General features: G+C 45.3%; 1 protein-coding gene across 2 annotated transcripts in view; it reads right to left on the bottom strand.

The window, feature by feature from the left end:
* AGAP3 (ArfGAP with GTPase domain, ankyrin repeat and PH domain 3) overlaps positions 1 to 19,055 on the bottom strand; it is a 1,011,227-nt gene that overhangs the window by 522,932 nt on the left and 469,240 nt on the right. For both annotated transcript variants that reach the window (XM_029587235.1, XM_029587233.1), the window contains exon 10: positions 291 to 395. In XM_029587235.1, coding sequence (XP_029443095.1) covers positions 291 to 395 — 105 coding nt within the window. The remainder of the gene's footprint in view (positions 1 to 290; positions 396 to 19,055) is intronic.

Raw genomic sequence — 19,055 nt, 5'->3', positions numbered from 1 at the left:
AAATACATTGGCTACAAAGGAGCAGAGAGAGCGGGGGCATGCTTCTCCCCAGCAGGTTTTGGGAAGGAAATGCCTTTTCACTGAAAGCAGAGAGGAGCCATAGAATTTCCTAAAACGTTACTGGCCTCACCTACTAGGTGACATTGTGCTTATCTTGTACAGGGGTGAGAGACAGAAAGGTTAAGCAAGACTTATCTGTAGGTCAAAGAAAGCTTAGCTGAAACCAAGGTATACACCGAGAAAATATGAAGAAAGATATGTAGGACGAGGAAAGGTCACATGAGACTTACGTGTAAACTGGGGTGATAAGTAAGGACTCCATTATCACACAGTGTCACATATTTCTTCTTCCATTCCTTATTTAGAGACTTGCCACTTCGCTTGAGGAGAATGCCCTACAACAAACAAGAGAAACTGTCATTGTCAATGCTTTTTCACTATTCTCCACATAGGTCTTAAGACAGGCTCAAGGATGAACTGCTAATGTGCCTTAGCTAGCAACTCCACACCACAGATATATCCTGTTTCAGAAAACTTCCATATGTTTACCTTAAATACATAGCAATCTGATGTTACCAATTAATTAATAACTGGAAAAATACCCTGGAATACTTTCAGAGTTTTGAAAATCATATTTCCTCTTCAGGAAATATATTTTTAATAATAGGAAACTTTAATCACCCTCTAGATTTGATGTATACAGGCAGTCTAAATGTAGAGATAAACAGATTAAATCTCAAGGAGAGCAACAAAGCTGCTTACTTGGGCAAAATGCTGTTTTTGCCAGGAAAATAGACTTTTTCATTATTGTCCATCCTCTCTCTCAATAATGAGGGTCACTTTTACCTCCAGAGTGGAGCACTTTTCAATAATTCTCACTACACATTTTTCTCTGGAAAAGTAGACGCACAAAAAACAGGCAGAGGTCCTTTCCTGTGAGCTAAGCTACCGGCATAGCCCAGGAACCCAGCCATGGACGAGATGGAAGGAGGTCTTTTAGATCCATTAAGAGAGAATCTTGCATTTGTTTTCTCCTTTTACCTAAACCTAAACATTTCTGCCTTCAGCAGTTCAGACTGATAAAAAGCTAATCTTCTTCCTCTATGTCATGCAAATGGATCCTTGTCACATAGCATTCACATACTGAAATGGTGTAGCTCATTCAAGTTTTTTTTCAGTAGCAGACGCAATTGGGTTAAAGACATCATAAAGCAACAGGACTCAAAACCAAGAGGATGACACAAACAGGTTGTACTTGAGTGAAGAGAAGACAGGGGTTGGGGCAAGAGAGTGGAGGGAATGATAGAGATGGGCCAGAGGTTACAGTGATGGGGGATAGGCTGGGAGTAAGTGGGAAAACAGTATCATGGGAATGAGCTGGGGGGAGAAAGAAAGATGAAGGGAGGTAGGAAGAAAGTGTTGGAGTTGGTTGGGACAGGTTTGGATGAGAGAGACAGTAGGGGGAATGTACTTGGGAGGATAGAAAGCAATGGGAACAGAGGGGCATAGAAAAAGAAACATGGGGATGGGCCGGGAATCTGCGAAGCTTCTTGGAGATGAAGATAATTTAACCACAAATGTTTTGTGCGTTTCTGTTAGTAATATTATATCATCTCATTATCCTGTACTCTCTAACTTCAAGCAGGTACGATATAAGTTTTACAATTCGATATGGGTCTTTTTTTTTTATTTTGTTTTTATTGAATTTTAATCATATTATAAACAATACAATATTCCAGAATAAGGATATACATTCTTGAAAAGTTTCCCAAATAAACATAATATTCTGAAAACATTGACCAATACATTAAAGGAAAGTAGACGAGGGTAAGATGTTTATGGAGCAGTATTTAAGGAAAAATCAATCATTACTAATAAACAAATGCAGTGTAGTTAACCCCGCTTAACTTAATTATACCAACCACAGTGGAGATTCTTAGGAATGAGAATCTAAATAAGCGCATAGTTGTTCAGGTTCATTAAAAAAATATTTAGAATCTTGATATATGATCAAACGATGACATGGAAATTGCAAAACAAACTTCGCCCCTCAAGCTGTTACATCTCCCCTTATCAACATAAACTTCTTTCTTCTGAGTTGGGTATTTCTTCTAAGTCCGGGAAAATTCTGATCTGCTGACCACAGAAATTCATTTTTTGGTAACGGAAATACATCCTAAGAACAGAGTCTCTCTCCATCGAAAAAGCAATTTGTACTAACAAGGTGGTTTTCGTTTCAATGGTCATTTCAAAGGATTTCTCCAACATCTCAGATAAATCCACATTTAGGTCTGGCTGATTTTCTTGCCTGGAAGGAATTTCTTCAGAGGGTGGGGGCAGATAGAGCAAATGTTGCTTACCTGTAACAGGTGTTCTCACAGGACAGCAGGATGTTAGTCCTCACATATGGGTGACATCACAGGATGGAGCCCAATCACGGAACACTTCTGACAAAGTTTCCAGAACTTTGACTGGCCCCTACTGGGCATGCCCAGCATGGCACTAACCCTGCAGCCAGCAGGGGTCCCCCTTCAGTCTTCTTAAAAAGCTACAGGTAGTACCGAAAATAAAATAAGAAAATGTTACGAACCCAACAACGCGGGGCGGCGGGCAAGTTTCGTGAGGACTAACATCCTGCTGTCCTGTGAGAACACCTGTTACAGGTAAGCAACATTTGCTTTCTCTCAGGACAAGCAGGATGAACTCAGCCTCAAACAACACATATCATTAAAAGTCAAAGAAGGATATGCCAAACTAATGGTCCTCAGAAAACGTAAACCGCTACTAAATCAAACTAACTTCCGAACTGTCCTACAAGCGCTAATATTTGCCAGCACTGACTACTGTAATGCACTACTATTAGGATTACCATACACGACAATAAGACCACTCCAAATTCTACAAAACTCAGCCGCGCGAATTTTAACAGGAAAAAGAAAAAGAGATCACATCACTCCAACACTGGCTGAACTACACTGGCTGCCAATTGAACACAGGATAAAATATAAAACCCTTTGCACTATACATAAGCTAATCCACGACGAGAAAGCGGAATGGTTAAACACAGCTCTCCGAGTCCATGTCCCACACAGGAACCTCAGATCTGCCAACAAAGCCCTCCTAACTATACCCTCAGTAAAAACTGCAAAACTAACACAAGTCAGAGAAAGAGCACTATCATTGGCTGGGCCGATTCTATGGAACACCATGCCCACAGAGGTAAGATTACAGAGAGACTTCAAGGCTTTCAAAAAGAGCTTAAAGACATGGCTCTTTAGAGAAGCCTTTTCACAAGGAGAGCGAGAATGAGAGAAACGCTGAAAGCTGTACACATATAATCTTTATACAGCACTAGCACAATATATGTATGTACGTCATGGTTCGTTTACCACACCCTTAATTGAAATGTTTAAATAAGTATTTTATTGTAGTCACAGGACAGATTAAACAACACTGAACATATAGCCTGTTTATGAAACTTTGTTACCGAACTTATAAGGCACCACCCTAATATTAGGAACAGAAACATGTACAATTTACTATATGTGCCTCTATGTAAACCGTTATGACGGTAATATACTGAATGACGGTATAGAAAAGATTTTAAATAAAAATAAATAAAATAAATAGTCCTCACATATGGGTGAGTACCGAGCTGAGGATGTCCGAGTATGCACCAAATGTACTCAGGTGTGCAAGGCACTAGGCCTGGGATGAAATTTGGCCAAGGGCATCCTGAACCCCACCGGGCAAGCGGAAGGGTGTTGGTATGTCACGTTGTAAATAGGTTGCGCAAGACAGACTGGCCGAAGATGGAATCTGTCTTCCGGCTTTGTCTAAGCAATAATGGGCTGTAAGGTATGGAGAGAACGCCCCGGTGGCCAGGCCCCTTGCAATGTGAGGACGCGGCACCAAGCTGTAGGTGTGCTACTGAAGTCGCCATGGCCCTCACAGAGTATGCTTTAACACAGTCTTGAAGTGGAATGCCTGCTTGCTGATAGCAAAGGATATGCAGGTCCGCCAACCAGGAGGAGAGAGTTTGCTTACCCACAGGTTGCCCCTAATTTAATAGGATGGAGAGAGACAAACAATTGAGTGTTTTTCCTGTGGGCAGCTGTAACAGTCTAGGAGAATGCTAGAGCCCATTTGCAGTCAAGAATATGCAAAGCCTGCTCTCCTGGATTGGAAATGGGGCCTGGGAAAAAAGGTAGGTAGTATAATGTATTGATTGAGATGAAACTCCGAAACTACCTTAGGTAAGAATTTAGCAGTGCGTGTGGAGTACTGCCTGGTCCTACAGAAGTTTAGTGTAAGGTGGATAGGTAACTAAAGCCTGTAATTCACTAACTCAGCGAGCAGAAGTGATTGCCAAAAGGAAATCACTTTCCATGTGAGATATCGAAGGTCACAGGATTGAAGAGGCTCGAATGGTGGTTTCATGAGCAGACCCAAAACTAGGTTGAGGCCCCAAGAAGGGGTTGGAGGATGCACAGGAGGCTTGAGGTGAAGCAAGCCTTTCAAAAAACGTGTTACAAGGGATTGTACTGATATGGGAACATCCCCGACATCTTTATGGAAGGCGGCAACCGCACTGACCTTGCATTCTGATGAAGGAAGTTTTAGACCTGACTCTGACAAGTGCCAGAGATAGCCCAGAAACTTTGTGATTGGACAGGTAAAAGGGGGGCAAGGGATAGAGAAGAGCTCCATGACGTGAACCTGCGTCCATTTGTAGAATACGATTTCCTCGTGAAGGCTTCCATGCAGCAATCGGGACACGGGGAAACTGGTTCAGAAAGGTTTAAGTGGCTGAAAGATTAACCTTTCAACATCCATGCCCTCAGGGGACAAGGCTTGAAGATTGGGGTGGCGGGAGGTACCCGTCGTTTTGAGTGATCAGAAGCGGGGTCCTTTCCTAAGGGAATCTGCCTGCGAAAGGAGAGATCCAGAAAGTATGGAAACCACACTTAGCGTGGCCAGGGAGGTGCTATCAGGATTATGGTTCCCTTGTCCTGTCGTAACTTCACGAGAGTTTTCGAGAGAAGTGGAAGTGGAGGGAATGCATACAGGAGACGGGTTGCTCATGATAGGGAGAACACGTCTCTTGGCTGATAGTGTTGGCTGCGAGTCAGAGAGCAGAAGTTGTCTACTTTGCGATTTTGAGGTGACGCAAAGAGGTCTATTTGAGGATAACTCCTTTGTTGGAAGATCGAGTTCGCAACTGAGGGGTTGAGAGACCACTCGTGCAGTTGAAAGGTGCAACTCAGCTTGTCTGCCAACACATTGTCCACCCCCAGCAAGTAGGTGGCCCTGAGGTACATCGAGTGGGAGAGGGCCTCCGCCCATATCTGCACAGCTTCCTGACACAGAAGGTAGGAGCCCGTCCCTCCCTGTTTGTTGATGAACCACATGGCCACCTGGTTGTCCGTCTGGATCAGGATGACTTGATTGGAGAGGCGATCCTGAAATACCCTGAGAGCATATCTGATTGCTCGCAGCTCCAGGAAATTTATTTGGTGTTTGGCTTCCTCTGGAGACAAAGATCCTTGTGTCTGCAGATCGGCCATGTGTGCTCCCCTAGCCAAGGTTGGAAGCATCAGTGGGGAGAGTTATTTATTTGAGGGTCTGGAGCCTGGAAGGCAAGCCTGGAGGAGATTGACCTGATTTCTCCACCAGGCAAGAGACTGACAGAGTGATGTCGGTTACGTGGACAATGGTCGATAGGGGCTGAATGGATTGAGTCCATTGTGACCTTAGAGTCCACTGCATGACTCATGGCCAAGCAGGTCACTGGGGTGACTTGAACTGAGGACGCCATGTGTCCCAGGAGGATGAGAAAGTGGTGTGCAGTCGTTGGAGTGCTGAGACTGCAGCTGGTGTGCAAGAGAAACGAGAGTGAGAGCTCGCTGTCGAGGCAGAAAAGCCTTTGCCTGCAAGGTGTCCAAGTCTGCCCCAATGAACAATAAGGTTTGAGATGGGACAAAGTAGGATTTGACGTAGATGACGAGAAATCCAAGTGAAATTAGAGTGTGTAAAGTAAGATGTAGGGACGGACAGAGCAGCTTGTTGAGTGGGAGCCCTGATTAACCAATCGTCTAGATAGGGGTAGACGTGAACACCTGAGGAAGGCTGCAACTATGACGAGGCATTTTGTGAAGACTCGTGGTGCAGATGCAAGGCCGAATGGAAGCACTCGGTACTGATAGTGCTTGGGGGCCTACTAGAAACCTCAGGTATTTGCGATGAGATAGAATTATTGCGATATGAGTGTATGCGTCCTGGAGTCTAGACAGCAGAGCCAGTCTCCTCTTTGTAGAAGAGGAAGAAGGGAACCCAAGGTTACCATTTTGAACTTCTCTCACAGGAGGTAGTTGTTGATGGCACGTAGATCCAGAATTGGACGCATGCCTCCCGATTTTTTGGGGGATTAGAAAGTACCGGGAGTAGAACCCTAGGCCATGCTGAGAGTAGGCTACTGGTTCTATTGCCTTGGACTGGAGGAGGAGGGAGACCTCCTGATCCAGAAGGATGGATTGATCGGATTTTCTCCACGTCGGTAGAGGTGGGGAGTCCAGTGGAATGGAGAAAAGTTCAGATGATAACCCTGAGCAATTATCGCCAGGACCCACTGGTCTGAGGTGATTGAGTGCCACCTGTTGTTGAAATGGCACAATCGACCTCCCACTAGTATGTGGGGCAATGGAAGCTGGCTGCTGCTCTCTATGCAGGAGTCAAAAACCGGAAGCAGGTTCCGGCTGAGGAACTGCTTGAAGTTTTTGTTTTTGGGCTTTTTGAAACGAGACTGGGCTTTTTGAAACAATCTCGTAGAATGGGTTCTAGTTGATGGCGGGTAGGACTTCTTCAGGCGGAAGAATGACTTCTTAGAGTCCTTCCGAAAGGGTTGTTTTGAAGACTACTCAGAAGGCATCAGAGAGAGCTGTCTTAGGGTCTCATGATGGTCCTTGAGTTCTGCCACTATTCGTTGAATCTGCTCGCCAATATATTCAAAAGATAGCTCTTGAATAAATCATTAGGAGTGAGCAACTTCGTCCTTGGAAAATTTAGTACCCTAAGATTTGCTCTTCTTAACTGATTTTCTAACATTTCCATTTTGTCTGTTTGGGTTTTTTCAGATTTTAAGAGATTTTAAATTTTTTCCATAGCTTCCATTTTCCCCTCCATTGCTTTCACCGTAGTTTCCACATTTTCTATTTTACTTCCAATATCTGAGTTTTCTTCATGGCCTCTTGGACTGTAGTGGTTAAATTATTTATAGATTAATGCATAGCAATAAGCATATTTCCGATTTCCTCCAAAGTTATCTTCTGTGGCTTTATAAGTAAAGGGTTACATATAACTCTTATTTCATGTTCCTCTGTTCCTACCTCCACTGGCGCCCTTCTAGGTTCATCTCGACGTTGTAATGCTTCTCTATTTTGGCTCCTGGAACCCTGCGCTTCCGGGTTCACCGAAGAGCAAGAAAACAGCAAAATTGCTTACCTTGTAATAGGTGTTATCCCAGGACAGCAGAATGTAGACCTCACATATGGGTAACGTCACTGACGGAGCCCTATCAAGGAAAACTTTCTGTCAAAGTTTCTAGAAACTTTTGACTGGCATCCTGAGCCCACTGAGCATGCCCACCTGCCATGATCCCTCGAGCCAGAGGGGTCTTCCCATCAGTCTCGTTTGTAGCAATGAGCGTTAGCCAAAAATAAAATAATAAAACGTTATCGGACCCAACTCCGCGGGGTGGCGGGTGGGTTTCGTGAGGACTACATCCTGCTGTCCTGGGATAACACCTATTACAAAGTAAGCAATTTTGCTTTATCCCAGGACAAGCAGGATGCTAGGCCTCACATATGGGTGATTAGCAAGCTACAGGCTGAGTCATCCTTGTACTGGACCAACAGCGTACAACTTGTGCAACAGGCACAACAACTGGTGTACTGTTGGGAAAAATGAGGCAACCTGAAATCACAGAAGGTTGGATGTGGAAGGAGTTGGGATCATACTGGAAACAAGTTCTTTAAGAAGATTGTCCATAGGTTGAATCCTGTCTTCCTTCCTTGTCCAGGCAGTAGTGAGCCTCAAAGATGTGAAGAGAACTCCATGTTGTGGCTTTACATAATGTCAGCTATTGGCACTGAACAATAGTGTGGTACTGAGATTGACATTGCTCTTACTGAGTGCGCCTTTACTCGCCCTTGGAGAGGGAGGCCTGCTATTTCATAACAGAATTCTATACAATCTGCAAACCAGTTAGACAGAGTTTGTTTGCCCACAGCTTTTCCAGGTTTGTTTTTATCAAAAGATACAAAGAGCTGGGTGGATTTCCTACGGGCTGCAGTGCGATCTAAGTAATAGATCGCACTGCACCTTGCACCTGCATATAGGGAAAATAACCCATGCTATAGTTTACACAATGTTAGGTTCCATATTAGCTGTTACTACCCAAGAAAGAAATCTAAGCATCATAGTGATTAACACACTGAAATCGTCAGTTCAGTGTGTTGCAGCAGTCAAAAAAGCAAACAGAATGTTGGGAATTATTAGAAAGGGAATGGTGAATAAAATGGAAAATGTCATAATGCCTCTGTATCGCTCCATGGTGAAACCGCACCTTGAATACTGTGTACAATTCTGGTCGCCACATCTCAAAAAAGATATAATTGCGATGGAGAAGGTACAGAGAAGGGCGACCCAAAATGATAAGAGGAATGGAACAGCTCCCTATGAGGAAAGACTAAAGAGTTTAGGAATTTTCAGCTTGGAGAAGAGATGGCTGAGGGGGGATATGATAGAGGTGTTTAAAATCATGAGAGGTCCAGAACGGGTAGATGTGAATCGGTTTTTTACTCTTTCGGATAATAGAAAGACTAGGGGGCACTCCATGAAGTTAGCATGTGGTACATTTAAAACTAATCGGAGGAAAGCTCTTTTTCACTCAACGCACAATTAAACTCTGGAATTTGTTGCCAGATGTGGTTAGTGCAGTTAGTATAGCTATGTTTAAAAAAGGATTGGATAAGTTCTTGGAGGAGAAGTCCATTACCTGCTATTAATTAAGTTGACGTAGATAATAACCACTGCTATTACTAGCAACAGTAACATGGAATAGACTTAGTTTTTGGGTACTTGCCAGGTTCTTATGGCCTGGATTCTCCACTGTTGGAAACAGGATGCTGGGCTTGATGGACCCTTGGTCTGACCCAGTATGGCATGTTCTTATGTTCTTATATGTGAGTGCACGTTTACAGTCCAAGGTGTGTAAAGCCCTCTCTCCTTGGTGAGAGTGCGGTTTTGGGAAGAAGGTAGGCAAGATGATAGATTGATTCAAGTGGAATTCCGTAACTACCTTGGGGAGAAATTTTGGGTGTGTACGGAGTACCATTCGGTCATGCAGGAATTTTGTGTAGGGTGAGTATGTGACAAGTGCTTGTAACTCGCTAACCCTTCTAGCAGATGTGGTGGCTATTAAGAATATCGTCTTCCAAGTAAGAAATTTAACATCTCAGGAATCCATGTGCTCAAAAGGAGAATGCATGAGCCTCATTAATACTACATTAAGGTCCCATTCTGTGACTGGTGGTCAGTGTGGAGGTTTAAGTTGAATTAAACCTCTATAAACCTACTAATGAGGGGTGCACTGATATCGGTGCATCCCCGACAGCATTGTGATAAGCTGAGATTGCACTTAAGTGTACCCTTACAGATGAGGTCTGGAGACCAGAGTCTGAGAGCTGCCAAAGATAGTCTAATAAAGATGATGTAGTGCAGGAAAAAGGGTCAATACCGTTTTGTGTGCACCACATGGTAAACCTTTTCCACTTAGCACGATAGTTCTTTCGTGTGGAGGGTTTGCATGAAGCTACAAGCACTTGAGAGACATTAGTTGAAAGACTGAGAGGTTGCAGAATCAAGCTTTCAACATCCATGCTGTGAGGGATAGGGATTGAAGGTTGGGATGAAGCAACCTGCCCTGATCCTGAGTTATGAGAGTGGGTGCTGTGCCCAGGCGAATTGGGTCTCTGATCGAGAGATCGAGGAGTATTGGAAACCATACTTGTCGAGGCCAATATTGGGCTATGAGTATCATGGACCCTTTGTCCTGTTGTAGCTTCACTAGAGTCTTAGGTATTAGCGGTATCGGGGGAAATGCCTATAGAAGGCCTGAATTCCAGTGGCAAGCAAAAGCGCCCCTGGGTAAGCGGCTTCTCTGCTTGTGCAGGGAGCAAAAGTTGTCCACTTTGTAATTCAGTTGTGATGCAAAGAGGTCTACTGTTGGTTGACCCCAACGTTGAAATATCCTGGTCGCTACTATGGGATCCAGGGACCACTCGTGAGGTTGGAACTGACGACTGAGGCGGTCCGCCACTACGTTGTGAATGCCTGCTAGATAAGTGGCCCGGAGAAACATTGAGTGCATTAGGGCCCAGCTCCAAATTTGTGCTGCTTCTTGACAAAGGAGATACGAGCCCGTACCTCCCTGTTTATGTACCACATGGCTACTGTGTTGTCTGTTTGTAACAGAACAGTCTTGTGGAAAGGCAGTCCTTGAACACATGCAGCGCATAACGCAGGGGTGGGCAAGTCCGGTCCTTGAGGGCTGCAAACCAGTCGGGTTTTCAGGATACCCCTAATGAATATGCATGAAATAGATTTGCATACAACTGAGGCAGTGTGTATGCAGGTCTCTCTCATGCATATTCATTAAGGATATCCTGAAAACCCGACTGGTTTGTAGCCCTCGAGGACCAGAATTGCCCATCCCTGGCATAACGTATAGCTCAAAGCTCTAGGAAATTTATCTGAAATGTGGCTTCAAGTTTTGTCCAAGTACCTTGAATCTGCAGATGTCCAATGTGTGCTCCCCACCCGAAGGTGGATGCATCTGTAGTTAATGTCACTTGCGAAATCGGTTGTTGGAAAGGTAGGCCTGTGAGCAAGTTTTCCTCGTTCGTCCACCATAGGAGCGAGGACCGTAGTTGTTGAATTACTTGAACTGGATAAGGCAGTGGTTGAATGGCTTGTATCCACTGCCTTCTGAGTGTCCATTGAGTGACTCATGGCTAATCTGGCCATAGGAGTGACGAACTGTGGAGGCCATGTGACCCAAAAGAGTGAGACATTGATGAGCTGTCACCTGCATCCGTGCACGTAGAGAGCCTGCTAACGAGGCGAGTGTCAGTGCATGGTCTTTTGGGAGGAAAGCTTTTGACATTATGGTGTTTAATTCTGCTCCGATGAATTGCAACAGATGAGATGGTGTGAAGAGGGATTTCTGGTAGTTGATTAGGAATCCCAACGAATGGAGTAGATTTATTGTGAGCTTGAGAGAGTTGAGAGCTCCTTGTTTTGTTTGGCTTCTGATGAGCCAGTCGTCTAGATAAGGAAAACCGTGCACGCCTTCCTTGTGCAAGTGGGCAGCTGCCACTGCCAGGCACTTTGTGAACACTCGAGGTGCTGAGGCAAGACCGAATGGTAGCACCCTGTACTGGAAATGTTGATGTCCCACTAAGAAACGCAGATATCTGCGATGAGGAGGGAATATTGGAATGTGAGCGTAAGCGTCTTGAAGATCCAGAGAACCGAGCCAATCTCCTTTTTGAAGTGAGGTAACATGGTGCCCAATGACACCATCCTGAATTTTTCCTTTCGTAGGTATTTGTTGAGCTTCCGGAGGTCCAATATGGGACGTAGGCCTCCTGTTTTCTTTGGAATGAGGAAATAATGGGAGTAGAATCCTCTGCCCTGCTGAGGTCAGGGAACTGGTTCCACGGCCCTGGCTCTCGGAAGGGTGGATGAGTCTTTTTGTAAGAGTTTGGATTTATTTTTCACTGTCCAAGACGGGGTGAGTGGAGTATCATTTGGTACAGTGAGGAAGTCCAGGTGGTACCCTTGAGATGTTATCGAGAGTACCCATTGGTCTGTAGTGATGTGCGACCAATTGTGATGGAAGAAAGTGATCCGACCACCTACTGGCTAATTTGGGGTCAGATTGGTAGGTAGGCTTCTGTTCTCTGGTGAGATTTCAAAATCCCGAAGCCGGGCCTGTTTGCGGAGGGGGTTGAGCTCTAGGTGCTCTTGTTTGTCGGGTCTGCGATCTTTGTGCTGTCCTTGATGACCTTCCACGGGTAGCAGGAGGATAGTATTGCTGTGGTCTATAATATGGCCTTTTTGAATCCTTCCTTGGAAGTCTTCGTGTGGATGTTTGGGACTCCGGTGGAGCAGAGGAAAGGTGATGTAATGTTTCCAAATGTTCTTTCAGCTAGGAGACTGCTTCACGTACTTTATCTCCAAAGAGATTATCTCCTGCACAAGGAAGATCAGCAAGCTTCTCTTGCACTTCTGGTATCAGGTCGGAGGCCTTGAGCCAGGCCCATCTGCGGGCACTTATGCCTGCGGCAGACATTCTAGATGAAGTCTCGAAGCTGTCATAAGCTGCTCTAACTTCATGTTTCCCAGGTTCTAGGCACTTATGGATAATGCTGTTGAAGGAATCTTGAAATTGTTGGGGAAGAGATTCCGATAACTCCTGAATTTGTTTCCACAGATTACATTGATATAGCATCATATAAAGTTGGTAGGACGCATTTCTGGACCCTAGCATTGAACCTTGAAACATTTTATATATATATATAATTATCTGATCTTCATTTTCTTTCTTACTCCAAGTTATTTATTTCCTTGTTACATGTAACTGCTTTTCTGCACTATTGTTCAAATTGTAAAGTTTATTATAATTGCACCCCTGTTTCTTGTGAACCAGCATGATGGGACTATCGTCCTGAATGTTGGTATATAAAAAAACTTAAATAAAATAAATAAATAAATAAATTTTCCTGCCGATGGTGTCCAAAAACCTGTGATCTTTCCCAGGGGGAGTCGATGAAAGAGGTTGAATTCTTTTATGCCTTTTTTGAGATGATTCTACTACTACCGATTGGTGAGATAGTTGAGTTTTCTGGAAGCCAGGAATATGCTGGATAAGATAGGTAGCATCAGTCCATTTATTTACAGGTGGTATGGTGCAGGGATGCTCCCATAGCCTGTGTTGCAAGTCCACTAGAACTTCATGAACTGGTATTGCCAGGACTTCCTTAAGTGGATCCACAAACTGTAATACTTTCAGAGTTTTCTGTCTAGTATCTTCTTCGGATACTAGCTGAAAATGGATAGTATCAGCCAGGTCTTTGATGAAATTAGAAAAAGAGAGGTCCTCTGGAGGGGATTTCCTTCTTTCCTCCGGAGGAGAAGGATCTGAGAGGACTTCCTCCGAGGAAAAGTCAGTATTTGGATCATCCCAAGTGTCCGATGAACATGGACGAGGAGTCGTCGATGGAAGAGGAAAGGATGGCATCGACGGCATCAAGGGTTTCACAGGTGGTCTCGGAAATAGTGGAGAAAACGATGGCCGTGGACGAGAGATTCCCGATGGACCTGGAGTAGGTTCAGGCATCTGTACTTCCTTTATTTCTTCTTCTTCCATCGGTCTTGGCGTCAGGGCATCTGGTGGTTGCACCGGAATAGCACCAATGAGTGTGTCCAACTTTGCTAATATTGGCGCCAAGAAGGACATATCTGGAACCGGCATTGGTGTAGGCATCGGTGTCGGTGAGGGTAATGGTGTCGGTGGATGAACCGGAACCAGCGATGGACTTTGACACAGTATCGGAATCGACACTGGTGATGGGGGTGGAACCGGTGTCGGCGATGGAGCTGGCATCGAAGGTAGAACAGTCATCGGTGCTGGCATCGAAGGCATGTCACGGAGTGCGTCTCGAACTGCCTAGCGGATATAACCATCCAGTTCCGCCCTCATAGCTGGTGAAACCAGAGCAGCTATGGGGGGAGGCAGTGAAGGCGATACCGGTATCTCCACAGGTCCCTGTGGAGGTACGGTTCCCAGCACCGATATCGGTGGGGATCGCCTAGGAGTTGAAGGCCTCGAAGGACACAGAGACTCCTCTCTCCAAGGTTTCTTCGGAGTTGGTTCGATAATTGTTGCGGGAACTCCGGTTATCGGGTCCAATTCCAGATCCTGAGGCCTCCCGTGTTGATGACGGTGTTTCTATCGATGTTCGACGCCTTTTTCGATGGTAGATATAGACTTTATCGATGACCATGAAGGGGTCGGTGAAGGTCGATCACCTGCTTCATCCGGCCGACATCTAGTTTTTAGGACGACTTTTCTAATCGCTCCAGCCGGAGACGATTGTGTCGAAGTTGAAGTCAACAGCATCAGTTGAAGATGGAATAGATGTTCCATTTTTTCCATGCGTGCTCGTCTGCCTTTCGACGTCATCTCGGCGCATCTCGGTCACGTTGAAACATCATGTCTCTCGCCGAGACAGAGTACACACTCGATGCGTGGGTCTGTTATGGACATAGTGCGGGAGCAATTTGGGCACTTTTTAAAACCGATAGCCATAACGAAGGCCGGGCAGCCATCAACGACCTTCTGACTTGGTTTAACAATAACGGAACCGACCGGAAAAAATTTCACTCACAGACGGTGGAAAACAGGAGACCCTTATGGTGGGATAAGTTTTTTCCGAAATTTCTGAACTTTTGTAGTGAATATTCACCACATAGCCTCGCGGTTATAGGAGCCCTAACAGCAGCACGGAAAAAAGAAGACTGAAGGAAGACCCCTGTGGCTCGAGGGATCATGGCATGCTAGGTATGCTCAGTGGGCTCAGGATGCCAGTCAAAAGTTTCTAGAAACTTTGACAGAAAGTTTTCCATGATAGGGCTCCTTTAGTGACGTCACCCATATGTGAGGACTACCATCCTGCTTGTCCTGGAATAATCAGCTCCTTTCTGGTCACCAAAAGTTAACAAAGCAGATCTTTCCTTCAAAATTTCAGGTAATATTTCTCTCTCTCTCAAACCAGATGGTGGCTCAGGTGTCATTGGAGCGCCAGGGCTTAATGATATTTCATGGGTCAAGGGGCTCGGTAACTGCTCCTTACCGGCTTCCCCAGCAACCTCTCTTCCCGGCGATTCTAGCGGTGTCCTCGCGAACATGGCTTCAATCCGTGGCTGTCTTAATTCTGCAACTGGAGTAGAGGTAATTCGATATGGGTCTTTGAGGTTTTGGGAGGATCCAGATTTAGTAGATCAAGTTTACAAGACAATTATGTAATATTTTTAATCATTCATGTGAAGATTCACCCACTTTTAAATGGGACACTTTCAAAGCAACACTCGGGAGGTTATTACAAGCAGTGCTGGAAAGAACAAGCAAAAGAAGCAGGAACTGCACAATTTTTCAACAGGAATCAAACGTATAGAGACTCAGCACATCAATTTCAGAAGCTGCGATACAAATATTATTCCATTTATAGTCGGCAAATAGGCAAATCTGTTTAATTACAGAAAGCTAGATATTATTCAGAGAGAATAGAAAACTTGGTAATCTAAAAAATATATTTAAAGGCAAGATGAAACAAGCATTGCATGGAAAGTCCATTTTTAAGGATGGTAGATTAGAATAGTTTTCAAATTACTGGGAAATCTGTATCTCTCATTCTATGAACTGAATTTTCAAAAGCATAAACACATGTAAAATGCCATTTACAGGTATATATAGGCCTTTTGAAAATTACTCTGGAGGTTGTATGTGTAAAATTATGCACAGAAACAATTTTAAGATTACTTGAAAGAGATATTCCCAGAAGCAGAGTTAGAGTGGAGAAACCATATATATATGGATATGTTCTAAAATCGAAAGTATGGATGTAAATGTATATGTGAACATTTATATCTACTCCTATGCAGGTATAAATCTGCACATGCTTGCTGTACAAGAATCCACTCATACTCACTAATTTTCAAAGTCCACTTTGAAAATTATGGCTGAAGTCTGCATGACTGTCTGAGTGCTATGTTATAAACTTGGTCTCAATATGTTATAGTTTAGTTTATTAATTTTATGAATCACATTTCTTAACAATAAATCAATGCAAGGTACAATGAAAATAAAATTAAAAAAAACATGATACAAGAAAACTTTATGACATAAAAATAAATTAAGAAAAATGGAATACAAAAAGGGGACAGGAATAACAATAAAGAAGAAGGACATAGGGATAATATATACACAGAATCAAATTAAAACAGAGAACCAAGGAAAGAATCTGGTGAGAACAGTAGTCTAGATTTGAGATTAGAGTTTGTAATTCCATACAGAAGTCCTCTAGAATAGTTAATGGTTTCAACAGATGTAGTATACACAACTTGGCATAAACTGTATTGATTAATTTACTGATGGGCATATATTGTCAATAATTATAGGCTCATGTCTAACTTGCCTAATCTCTAAAATCATTGAGAAAGTGGTTTACTTCAATTGACTGACTACCTTAACAAAACCCTCATCTTTCATTTGACACAGAGTTTTAGGAAAGGTGTTAGTACAGAAACAACACTCATTGGGTTTTCTAAATGAGATCAATTTCAATATAGATAAAGGTAGACATGTCTTAGTGGTTTGTCTTGATATGCCCTCAGTGTTTGATACTGTTAATCGTTATTTTCTGCTCATGTGCTTACACGATATTGGCATCCGTGACACTGCCTTGGTGATTTCATTCTTTTTTTTTAACTGATAGAGCCTATTCTGTTGACTGGGAGTCAAAATTTACTTCTGTTCATCCACTTGACTGTGGCATTCCCCAAAAGGCTATTTTGCCTCCTGCCTCCGCACAGACGTGCTCTCCAGGTCTTTTGAACCAGAAGACATCCCTGACATCCTGAGACACATTATCGATCCAGCCTGTGTAATTCTAGTGGTGACCACCACGGAACCCGCCGGAAAGACCGTCGTCCCACATCGATTATGTGAGCGTGTACTCCACTGGGCCCATGATTCCAAGTTGGCAGGACATCCTGGCCGTACGAGAACCCTCGAGATGTTGCAGAGATTTTACTGGTAGCCCAGTATGGTGAAGGACTCCCGCAACTACGTTGATTCGTGCCCCATCAGTGCCCAACAGAAACCTCCAACAGGGCGACCATGGGGTCTCCTCCAACCGCTTCCAGCTCCCACCAAACCCTGGTCAAGTATATCAACGGATTTCATCACAGACCTACCGCTGTCTCAAAACAACACAGTTATCTGGGTCATCATTGACCGCTTTTCTAAAATGGGTCATTTCATCCCTCTGCGAAGCCTCCCATCGGCCCCAGAACTGGCCAAATTATTCTTGAAGCATGTCTTTCGCCTCCACGGCCTCCCAAAAGAAATATCAGACCGAGGACCCCAGTTCGCAGCAAGGAACTGGCACTCTTTATCTAAGAAATTCGACATCACACTGAATTTCATGTCGGCCTATCACCCCCAGGCCAACGACCAAGCAGAAAGTACTAATCGGACCCGGAAGACCTTCCTCTGTTCATATGTGAATGATCAACAGAACAATTGGTCCAACCTGCTGCCCTGGGCCGAGTTGTCACATAATACCCACATCTCTGCTGCCACCAAAGTATCTCCATTCTCTGTGGTGTTTGGCCGACAACCACGTTTACCTCTGACAGTACCCCTTCTCTGTTCCATCACCAGCTGCTCAATTCACGGCTCACACCATTCGGCATGTGTGGAACTAAGTAAAAGAATGGCTCAATCAGGCCGCCGAAGGTTTCAAGCGCACTTCAGATACCCACAGACGCACCGCTCCACTCTTCCGACCTGGCCAGAAAGTGTGGCTAAGCACCCGACATATAAGGCTGCAACTCCCTTCGTATCATTGAGCACCCAAGTACATTGGTCCATTCCCGGCCCTCCGAAGAGTGGGAGCAGTTTCATACCAGCTGCAATTGCCACGTGCCATGGGTATTCACAATTTCTTCCATGTCTCCCTGCTGAAGCAGCTAGTCCTCTTCTGGCCCTCTCGCAGAGATCCCTCACCTCCTCGGATCTCCACGGAACCAGACTCCACCCTCCAGGTAAGAGAAGTCCTCGACGTCTGTCGGCATCGAGGCCGATGGGAACATCTCTTAGCTTGGGAGGGCTATGGGACCAAGGAGAATTCATGGGAGCCATCCCATAATACACTGGGACAAGGAGCTCCTCAGGGCCTTCCACAGGGCTCACCCTGATAAACCTCGCCCGTGGAGAGGGAGGCCTAGAAGGGGGGGTACTGTTGCACGCCCCATCCGCGCTGAGCCCGCGCACAGGCCTGCTCACCTTTCCAACTCCTCCGCAGGTCCCGGGTCAGCCTTCCCAGCAGCAGCCGCAAGCTACTCCAGGCCTTGGCGTCCCGCGGCGGCGGTCACCGAGCCTTCCTCAGCGCACCAGGCCTCACGGCAGGGCTCAGCGTCCTCCATGGCATCAGCCCCACCCCTAGGCACTGACCTCCGGTCCCTTATAGGGTCAGGGGCAGGTCCTAGCTACTCGGCACGCCCTGATTGAACGCAGTACAAAAGTAAGTGCCTGCCTGTAGTTCCTTTCCTTGGCAATCGGGTCGACACCGAGTGTGTGCTAGTTTGCCTCCTTGTCTTATCGCTTGTTCCAGTCCTGTTCCATTCCTGTTACAGCATCCGTCTGTTCCTACGTTCCCCCCAGGTAGTACCTCTTGGACTGATTCTCTGGTACTGACCTCTGCCTGTTCTTCACTACATTGATCGCCACCCGGATACTGATCCCTGCCTGTTTACTCGACCACGTCTAACCTCTGGAACCTGACCTCTGCTTTGGCTGACTACTCTCGGACTGACCTTTGGAACTTGACCTCTGCTACTACTGACCTTGCTTCTGGCCTTGATCCTAGCCTTGTCATCTCAGACACTGTTCTGGCCTTCTCTGGTCCCTCAGACCCCTAGTCTTGACGTCGACTGCGCACCCTTGATCCTGGTGGGCACACCGCTGAACTTCCTTTCTGGGAGAGCCTGCGAGGCCCTCTGGTCCGGGTCCCCAAGGGCTCAATCCAGGGGGACCGCGAGCTTCCAGTGGTGAAGCTCCAGCTAGCGTCTGTCTCCTCCTGTGCTCCACCTCCTGGTGGCAGGCGCATCTTGGGCCCGACCAGGGAGCCTACCAACCCTGCTCCAGA

Source organism: Rhinatrema bivittatum, chromosome 2 (genome assembly GCF_901001135.1).
Source record: "Rhinatrema bivittatum chromosome 2, aRhiBiv1.1, whole genome shotgun sequence".
Taxonomy (NCBI): Eukaryota; Metazoa; Chordata; class Amphibia; order Gymnophiona; family Rhinatrematidae; genus Rhinatrema; species Rhinatrema bivittatum.
Note: the sequence above shows the minus strand (reverse complement) of the source record. Positions and strands in the feature narration are given on the sequence as shown.